The sequence below is a fragment of the Cyanistes caeruleus genome, chromosome 15 (genome assembly GCF_971803275.1).
Source record: "Cyanistes caeruleus chromosome 15, bCyaCae1.hap1.1, whole genome shotgun sequence".
NCBI lineage: Eukaryota > Metazoa > Chordata > Aves > Passeriformes > Paridae > Cyanistes > Cyanistes caeruleus.
In genome coordinates this window covers 9,364,490-9,374,336 of record NC_141715.1, presented here as the reverse complement: position 1 = coordinate 9,374,336, position 9,847 = coordinate 9,364,490, and the positions used below count along the sequence as shown (strand labels likewise).

At 53.5% G+C, this 9,847-nt stretch overlaps 1 protein-coding gene across 1 annotated transcript; it reads right to left on the bottom strand.

Moving 5' to 3' along the window:
• Positions 1–2,155: 2,155 nt before the first annotated feature.
• Positions 2,156–9,404, bottom strand: PITX1 (paired like homeodomain 1). Its single transcript, XM_086851452.1, has 4 exons — positions 9,194–9,404; positions 8,885–9,066; positions 6,060–6,265; positions 2,156–3,317 (listed from the first exon to the last, which is right to left on the bottom strand). The coding sequence occupies exons 2-4, from the start codon at positions 9,045–9,047 to the stop codon at positions 2,778–2,780; spliced, it is 909 nt and encodes a 302-aa protein (XP_086707578.1). The 5' UTR covers positions 9,048–9,066; positions 9,194–9,404; the 3' UTR covers positions 2,156–2,777.
• Positions 9,405–9,847: the final 443 nt, after the last annotated feature.

Genomic DNA, 9,847 nt, shown 5'->3' with positions numbered 1-9,847 from the left:
GGGCTCCGACAACAACTGAAACCTGGGGCAGGGTTTGGCAAAACGTGAGCGCCGCTGCTCTGATTTAGGACTAATGGTGCTACCTCCAGGAACAGGAGAAAAAGAACACCTAAAATCCTGGCCAAAATCCCAGCGGAGGGCTGGCAGATCCCCTCCCGCCTGGAAACTGGGGGAAAACCAGTCCTTGTGCTGCTCTGGTGACACTCCGGTGGCTCTAGTGAGGGATGGAGTGGCCGGGGAGGCTCTGCTCTCTGTTCTCCCCCGTGTTGAGAACAAAGCCCCGCTGCAGCCCCTCAGCCTGGGGACGGGAGCTGGAGCTGCCGGGGCACAGAGAAGTGCGCTCCTCGGGGAGCTCCGCCATCCACGGCCCCTCAAACAGCCGGGAGAGAGCCCCGGAGACAGCTACTCCTGCCCCGGCCCCGCCTATCTCATCCATTCCTTCCATCAGTGATGGCATTTGGGGCAAAACATTAATAGTAATCGCAATGGTTAATAAATAGTCATCAAATAGTAAATAAATATCGATGAAATCAGAGCGGTTTATGCTTGTAAAAAACTTAAAGGAGAGGGAGAATTAATCGAACAACCTTTAAAAATCAGAATATCGGGGAATTTGGAGAAACTAGAGAAAAACGCACCTTAGCGAAAGGGGACGAGCGGCTGCGGGAGAAGGAGCAGCGCCAGGGCTGCAGCCCAGCCCCGCTCCAGGCTGCGGGGATGAACTTTTGGGGGAGGAAAAAACCCGAGCCACGGCTCGGAGCACTGGGATTTGGTGGGATGCAGCAATGCAGCGGCAAGGAGGGCTGGGTCTCCAGTTCCGGCAAACAGCGGTATCAGTCTGCCATAAAATTGGGCCTGGGGAGGGTTTCCCCTGCCAGGGTTGCCCCGGGGAGCGGGGGCAGAGAACGGGGCTTTTCCCTCTCGGGATGCTGGGGGGAACACGGAGAGACGGCGCAAGCACCGGGGGAAACGGGGGATCCCCAAAATGCCACCACCGGGCTGGGGACAGAACGTTGCTTTTCTTCTTGTTTAGTCGCTCTCTTAAACACAGCCAGAAAAGAACATTAAAGGCATTTCTAGATTTCGTTTCGGTTTAGTTTTTTTTTTTTTTTTTAAGTTTTCTTTTTTATTCCCATGCTCTTAATTTTGAAAAAAAAAATAAAATAAAATCACAAAACATAACTTATAAAACAATATATATACTGCATCCTTATCCACAACAGCATAACTGAAACATCCAGCGTAACGTTTACCACAGGTGTGAAATACACTGGGAAAGAAGTACCGTGTGCATTTTATGTCTCTTTGTCATCTACAGGTAATAAGTATCGACAAAAATAAGCAACAAATATACCTGCAATTAAACTTCATATGCCTTTTGTATGCGTATTAATAAAAATCATATTTATAATTTCCATGTTTTGTTTGATGGTTTTTTTTTTTCCAACAAGCACTTGTAAAAGTATCTATATTTACATAATAACACCTTAAGATAATAACACCTTAAGAATTTTTTTTTTGGTTCCTTGTTTTTCCTTCACATTTACAAAAGCAAGGAATGCTTTCAGCTTTGCTAAGAACCTTTCCGGACGCCGAGGCTCGCTGTTTCTCTAGCAGACAGGCAGTATCTGAAATCACTTCATAACAAGCAATTTTTCGTCTTTTTTCCGAGACTTTATAAACGGGGGTTGGTTTTCGGTTTTACTTTTCAAAGAGAAAAAACACCCCCTGCATTTAAATGAAGATGAATGATAATTTCATTATCAGGATAAGACTTTGGATGGGGAAAAAAATGAACAGTTTTTGCATTGCTGAAGGGTTTCTGTGCTCTCTCACAACCGGGGATACTGCAGTCTTTTGGAAAGGATGAAGAGGTAGGAACCTTGAGCTGTTTAGTATCAGGAATGACTGGATTAGAGCTTCCAACTAAAGAAAAAACATCAAGAATCATGCATTTTAAAAACAGTTTATTCAACGGCCAAGGACAATGATCCGGCACAATGCAACGGTAGATATAAATATAACCTTCTATAAGTGGTTGACCCTTGTCATTATTATTTTAATAGTTTCATACCTAATATTTCAACCATTTTTCCCCTGCAGATTCTACTCTGCGATTTGGTTTTTTTTTTTTCCCTCCCCTCTTCCCCCAACCTTTTTTTTTTTTTTTTTGTTTGTTTCCGAGTGTGATTCTGTTTCTCAGTGGTAAACATTAACCAAACTCATCCCGTGCGACAAGAACGGTCCCACCAGCTCTTACCACCGAGGCGTCCCCTCCTGCCGCCCTCCCCGCGGGGCAGCGGCCGCCCTGCCGGCTCCTGTGCAAGTTCAAGTAAACACATACAACCCGCATAATCCAGAGAAAAAAAATTGCAACTCATCCATGTACCAAATTTCGGTGTCTCTTGCAAAAGTTTTCTGGTCCGTTTACGGTTTTAGATGGGGTTATTATTTTTTAAATTCTTTTTGTTAAAAAAGATTTTTAAAGCGCTGTTTTGTTGGTTGCATCGTTGTTTTGCCTTATTTTTTTTATTATTTTTGTTTTCTAGACAGTCGAAGTCCGCGGAGTTTTTGGGGCTTTTTTTTTTTGGGGGGGGGGGGGAGTGTGAGTGCGTGGTTTATTTTATTTTTTTCCCCTTTCTCACTTGCTAGGGTTTTGCTTTTAATTATCATCGGGTTTAATTTTTTTTTCTTTTTTTTTTTTTTGTTAAACGTAGCTTTGCTTCTGCTTCGCTTTGTCGGCGGTGCTTTGTCGGAGGTGGTTTGTGTCAAGTCCGTCAACTGTTGTACTGACAGGCGTTTAAACTAGAGCCGGGGCTTTGCAAACTGCTGTAGCCGAAACTCGAGTGCTGCTTTGATTTCAGTCTGAGGCTGGCTAAGCTGGAGTTGCAAGTGTCCCGGTAGACGCTGTAGGGCGAGCCCGGTGGCCCGTAGGGACAGGCCGGCGAGGACATGGCCGAGTTGAGCGAGGAGCCGCTGATGTTGTTGATGTTGTTGAGGCCGGAGTTGGCCATGCCCGGCACGGCCGAGTGGCCCATACTGGAGGGCATGTTCATGGAGGGGATGCTGCTGGGCGCCGAGAACATGGACTGCGAGGAGAGGGGGCTCATGGAGTTGAAGAAGGTGAAGCTCTTGGTGGAGAGCGGCGCCGGGGTGAGGCTTTTGGTGGCCCAGTTGTTGTAGGGGTAGCCGGCGTACATGTCATCGTAGGGCTGCATCAGCCCGCTGAACTGGGGCACGTAGCCGTTCTTGCACAGGTCCATCTGCTGGTTCCGCTCCCGCTTTCTCCACTTGGCTCGGCGGTTCTTGAACCAAACCTGCGTGGGGAGGGGGGAGCGACACGTGTCGGTGAGAGCGGGGCCACGGCAGCCCCCCACCCCACCGACGGTGTTCAGGGGAGCACAGGTACCCCCCGGGAGCCCCTCCGGGACTCCAGAGCCTGCTCCGCCGCCCCGCAGCGCCTGTCCCCGCCGCCCCCCGCCCCCGCGGGATGGGGTCCCGCTGCACAGGGTGCCTGCGAGCACGTCGGGCTCTGAGCATCCCTCTCAGTGCAGCGGGATGAGGCAGCCGGGATGCGGCAGCCGGGATGAGGCAGCCGGGATGAGGCAGCCGGGATGCGGCAGCCGGGATGAGGCAGCCGGGATGAGGCAGCCGGGATGAGGCAGCCGGGATGAGGCAGCCGGGATGAGGCAGCCGGGATGCAGCAGCCGGGATGCAGAAGCCGCCTCTCTGCCCAGCAGCCCCTCCAGGCTGTCCCGGCTCCCCGCCGCCCCTTTCCCGATCCAGGCGGGGAGCGACGAGACGGCCCGCTCTGATTAGGGCCGGCTCGCCCGGGCTCTGCCGCGTTTCCGAACGCTAATACTGTGTAATAAAAGTCCCCTGTTACAGATCATAAAAAAAGGGATTGGATTAGTATGTTTAGGTTTAAAAAAAAAAAAAAAAAAAGGAAGAAAAAAAAAAAATCAATCCCCGCATCGCCCTCGGATGGATGCAGCCTGTGCCTTTATATCTAATGAGAATTTACAGCCCTAACCGGGAAACAGAGAAGAGGGGCTGGCCCTGAGGTTCGATGCAAAAAACCCGTTCCAGTCTCACTCTTATTATTTTTATATAATATATATATCTATCCCTCGGAAACCATTTGAGTCCCCGGTGATGGAAGCCGGGCAGCTCCAAAAATCTTTAAAAATTGGTTTAAAATCTGCATCGTTCTGCGTTCTGCCTGCGAGGCTCCCTTACAACATCCTCCCCGCCGCATCCCGACTTTCTCCTAGCGAGCCGGGGCCCAGGAGCTCCCTGAAAACAGCGGGGCCCCGGCCCTGGACAGGCTCCTGGGGCCTCCCCTCCCGGCGCAGAAATGGCACAACTATTATTAAATACCGGGCTCAAGGATGGAAACTCCGTGGGGGAACGGATGGCGGAGTCTATTTTAAAAAATAACAATAATAAAAAGAATGTTGTATAAATAGGAAACGAAAGCCAACATGTTCAAAACCTGTAATATGCTCCTCGGAAGGTGCTTCCAGACAGGAATTTCCTGAAAATGAGGGTAATAGTTTTAATTATGGCTCCTAGACATTTTAAAGGAAGGCCCTCATAGCAAATTAAGGTTAGATTTGCAATCTGCCATCTCAGAACATCAAACCCAAACATCTCCACACAGAATGAGAACGAAATTATGTTAATTGCAACTCGTATTTTAGTTATATTTGCTCCCTGAAATATTCAACCAGTATTAATGCTCGGGCTTTGTTTTGTTTTAAACTCAATTAAGACAATGCTTTCAGACGCATTTGTTTCAGATGGGTGTTTACTTTTTAAATGTTTAAAGCAGATTCTCTGTAATCCGATTTGGCCACTCAAAATTTAATTGCCGAGTTAAAAAAAAAAAAAAAACTAGAAGAAAAAAAGAAAAAGTGGATTTTCCATGCGGTGGGGTTTCGCTCCGCAGTTCCCGTGCTTCAGCCCACGGTCCCTTGGTGTGCGACCACTGCCGAAACCGCGCGGGGAAATGTCTCGGGTGGAAAAAAGCACTTGAGATAGATCGCTGGAGACCGAACCGCTTCGGCCCGGTCCTTCTTTGCCAGGATCTTTCACTCTTAAATCTCTTTAAGGAACTGCCGAAGCGCGCACACACACACACACACACACACATATATGTATATATATATATGTATACACACACGTTTCTCGCTGTGTGCACCTACATTACCGAACGTGGCTGAGAGGGGGAGCGACACGTGTGGGTGAGTGCGGGGTCACAGCAGCCCCCGCACCCCACCGACGGTGCGCAGATGCATCCGCAGCCCAGAGTCTGCTCCCCCCGGAACGCCGGAGCAGGCCCCGCACCACCTGTCCCCGCGCTCCATTTCACATATATATATTTATTTTTATATATATATATATTTTTATATATATATACGCTATATGTATATGGTGGCATGAGGTCCGACGCGTGTAAAACTCGAGCTCCTTCGCGGTACAAGTTTGTTTCTTCAGCATGTATTGACTTTGCGACCGCTCCCCAGCCCCTGCCCTTCGCTTTCGGCTTCCACAAAGAGCCGGCGGCCTTGGGAGATGCGCGGCCGGGAGGGGCCGGCCCGAGAGCCGCACGCTGCGGGTTGGATCTCGCCGTCGCGGTGCCGCAATAGCGAGGGGCGGTGGTTTGCTGGGAGATGGCCGCTGCGATTACTGGGAATAACCAGAGCAGGGGGAAGCTGCTCGGATGGGACCTTGCTCCATCCCCGCGCCGCGTTTTGTCCAGTCCGGAGGGTTCTTCCCCGCACAGTCAGACCCTTCCCCACCCTGGCCTTTCGCTGCTCCCCGCACCTCTCTCCCCGCACTTTATGAACCGTTCCGCAGTGCGAGGCCCACGGTCGCGACCCGCTCCGGGCAGAATCTCCCCGTGGCCGAGAGCTGCATTTCTCCTCTCCGGCCCGGATCCCAGTTCTGGTCATTAAAATCCAGCCCAGAGCAAACCATCGCAGCTTCCCGAGCCCCCCGCGCTCCGGCGGCCCCAGAGCAGAGTTCGCCCCCGGCAGGGCTGCAGCCCCTCTTACCCGGACTCGGGGCTCGGTGAGGTTGGTCCAGACGGCGATCTCCTCCCTCATGCTCATGTCGGGGTAGCGGTTCCGCTGGAAGGTGGCCTCCAGCTCCTGCAGCTGCTGGCTGGTGAAGTGGGTCCGCTGCCGCCGCTGCTTCTTCTTCTTCGCCGGGTCGTCGGCGGCCCCGTCCTCGTTTTTCTGCTCTCCGCTACGTTCTTTTTCTGCGAGGGGGTCGAGGATGGTTGCTGTTGTTTTGTTTTGTTTTGCTTTTTTTTTTTCTTTAGTTTTTTTCCCAACACAGGCACACAAAGGCAGACAGCCCCGCACCCAGCGCTGCCCACCCCTGGCGGAGGGATGCTCGGGAGCACCCAGCCGCGAGCACAGCGAGCCCCCGCAGCCCAAAGCCGCCTTTCCCCGGGCGCCTGGGGAAGGAGCACGGAGCCGGGCCGGGCCGGGCAGGACGGAGCCCCGGAGCGGCTGGAGAGGGGCCCGGAGGGTGACTGCATTCGAGGGGAGCGAGGTCCGCTATCACCGGCCGCTCTGCCTTTCTACGGCACCTTCTCGCTCCCTCCAAACCAAGGTGCGATCTTTGCTCCATTGTCTTTGTCGTGCCCGGCCACGACGGGAAACTTTGGAAGGGCAGAGGTGGAAAACCCATGAGCAATTAATTGCAAAAGGCCCCTCTTCGCTCCCTCACTTCATTATCTTTTCATAATTATTTTATTCTTGATCTTTTAGGATTTTGGTGTTTATTTAACACGGGGCTGAGCAAAGCCCTCCGCAAAAATCATTTCTGAGGAGGGGAAGAAAAAACCATCCAGGAGGGTTTTCTCGGCCGGGATTTGCGCGGGCTGGGAGCAGGAATTCAACACCGGCCCTGCGAACCCCCTCTCCCCTTTGGTAAGGGGCTCTCTGGCTCTCCCAGTCCGCTTTGAGCCCGGTTTGTCCCGGTTTAAGCGCTCGGGGAGGGACTGAAGGCCCTGAACCAAAGCGCTCCCGGGCTGGGCCCCGGCACCCCCCGGCCTCGGTCCTGCTGCTGCTGCAGGAAACCGCGGCCAGCTTCTCCTTTAGACAATTTTTTCCTCCTCCTTTTAAGCGTTTGTGGTGTTTTTAACCCTCTTTCAGAGCGTTTTCCCTCCCCGCCGGCGGGCCCGGGGGCATTTCTAAAGCCCCGACCTCTGCGAGGTAAGCGCGAATCTAAAAATAATTGCACGCTGAATGCAGAGCCCGGGAGGACCCGTCCTTGCAAAGTCACCCTTGAATCGCACCTTGCTGGGAATCCTTCACAGGCAAAGGGTGAGGGTGCGAGCGAGCCTCAGCTGCTCAGCCGACCCCCAGAAGGGGCCGATGGCCCTGCGAGGTTTGCAGGGCAAGCGAGGCCTCTCAGCACAGAGCCCATGGCCCCGGGACCGCCGGTCCCCAGGCCGGCAGAGCCGCATGGCCCGGCGGCGAAACAGAAACAAAAATATCCCCACCAAAACAAATCCTCCCGCTCCGGGCTGCGAACAGCTCGGATAAACCGCGCCGGGAGGGAGCGGGGGGCGATCAGGAAGAGCCAGAGGTACCGATGGGCTTTGGCAGTGCTCCCCTCGCCCCTCTCCCGGGCTTCCCTAAAAATCCGGCCTCACCGCAGGGTGATACAATTCCAAATCGTAAGGCATCTTTAATCGGATTTTGTAACTATTTTTCCCATTAAAAAAAAAAAACAACAAAAAACCTGAAGGTATTTTGCAGGTTCTTGGAGAAGGAAAGCAGGCAGCTCCTCAGCCCTCCGGCAGCACCGAGGGGTCACACACAGGGGTAGAGCAAAATGGAGCAAATCTCCCTCTCTAATCTCCAATAATCCCCTCTAATCTCAGTGTCCCTTCCAGACGCCGGTCCCTAACTTTGTTTGCGAATCAGGCCGGGAGGCACAACCCAAACCCTCTTTATCACCGAGTGCCACTTTGGGACTGACTCTTACACAGCCACTCTAGGTTAAAACTCCGAAGAGCGACAATAGCTATTAGAAAATTAAAATTATATAAAACATAAACTCTCTCTGAAACAGTCTTGCTGGAGAAGAAATATCACGCTTCTTCTTGAAGCTTTTGTTCCTCTTTTCTACCTTTCCCTTGTCATTCTGAAAATGTTGTTATTTTAATTAAATGCAATCTGAGAGAGCACAGCGTTTCCTGTAGCCCTCGCACACGGTGGTCAGAGCATGGGAATCCTTCTCCTTTTCTAAGGGGAAAGTTCTCAGCCCCCAAGCAAAACCTCTCAGCGGCCGCGCACATCCCCTCCGCAGCGGCCTGCGCTGCCTGCCTTGCCCCCCCTTGCCTCTCTGGCTTTGCCTATCCTTTCTTTCTTTTTTTCTTTTTTTTTTTTTTTTTTTTTTTCGCTGACAGAGAGATCTTTTTCCATCTCTGCACCACCCGAGCTGGAAAATAAACCCGGGCAAAAGCTGACATTATTTCAGAAACATCCGGCAAAACTGTACTCCCCGAAGAGTCCCTCCTTTCCCCCGACCCCATCAATTAATAACTACAGTTTTTAATTTAAAAACAGACGGAATAAATAAAAGAGAGCTGCTCCCCGGATGGGACCATGGAGCCATGTGTCCCCCCCGGCGGGGGCTGTCAGCGCCGGGCACGGTGGGGGCGGCAGCTCCAGGAGGGCCCCTGCCCCCCGCTCCGATTGCCGGGGCTCAGCTCCCCGCGATCACCGGCAGCTCTTGCTCGCCCCTGTCCCTCCATGGGCTCCGGCTCGGGGGGTGCAGGCGCAGCACCCCCGGCCGCCCGCGGAGGGAAGGCGCGGTGGGGAGGGGGAGGCACGGCGGGGAGGGGGAGGGGGAGGGTTACCTGGCACCTCCGTGTCGGAGGATTCACTGGCTGAGTTGTCGATCGGGTCTCTGGGTTCCGAGGATCTTTGCAAATGGAAGCTGGAAGCCATGTCATGAGAGGGTTGGGGTCTCAAGCTCTCAGGCAGTCTCTCCAAATTCATTCCACCTTTAAAGGAATCCATGGCAGGGGCGCCGGGCTGCCTGGGGGAGTTTGCAGGTGTTTATTCCACACAGAAAGGAACAAGGAGCTTTTTTTTTTTTTTTTTTTTTTTAGGAGCAAAAAAAAAAAAATCAACAAAAACCAAAAACAAATCCACTTATTACTAACAGTATTATTTTAAGGGTGTCGGAAGCAATCTGGGCAGCGCCGGGAAGGCGGTTGTCTCTGCTGGGGAGAGGCACGGCGCTCCGGCCGCATAGGCAGGGAAGTGGTAAAGATCCCTTATAGAGAAACGCGAGTTGCGAGTTGGACAGTTTAAAGCTAAAGAGATTAAAGTGACCTGCCCTAGAACAAATGCCTGTAGTTAAACGGGGCTCCACCCCCTGAAGGTTAAAACCTCCCCGTCTCGCTCATGCATCACTCCATCTCGCGCTGGCCCAGCCCGGCCGCGCGGGACCTGCCTCCGCTCTCCCCGCCATCCGCGCCCCCAGCGCGCCCGCGGCCAGACCCGCGGCCCCTGCCCGGCCCCTGCCCGGCCCCCGCCGCCCCTGCCCGGCCCCGCCGCCCCTGCCCCGCCGCCCCTGCCCGGCCCCGCCGCCCCTGCCCGGCCCCGCCGCCCCTGCCCGGCCCCCGCCGCCCCTGCCCGGCCCCCGCCGCCCCTGCCCGGCCCCCGCCGCCCCTGCCCCGCCGCCCCTGCCCGGCCCCCGCCGCCTGGCCGCGGCTCCTTCGGGGGTGCCTCCCCTCCTCCTTCTCTTCACCCGCCTCCTCCCCCAAACTCGGTGATGTATTAAAAATATTTCACAAACGAATGGAAAAGCGAAC

Excerpts from the sequence above, each read along its gene's own strand:
- PITX1 (XM_086851452.1), bottom strand. The coding sequence starts at position 9,047 with ATGGATTCCTTTAAAGGTGGAATGAATTTGGAGAGACTGCCTGAGAGC. Across the intron at positions 6,266-8,884 it reads CTCCGACACGGAGGTGCCAG|AAAAAGAACGTAGCGGAGAG; the intron begins GTAACCCTCCCC and ends ACCCCCTCGCAG. Across the intron at positions 3,318-6,059 it reads TCACCGAGCCCCGAGTCCGG|GTTTGGTTCAAGAACCGCCG; the intron begins GTAAGAGGGGCT and ends CTCCCCACGCAG.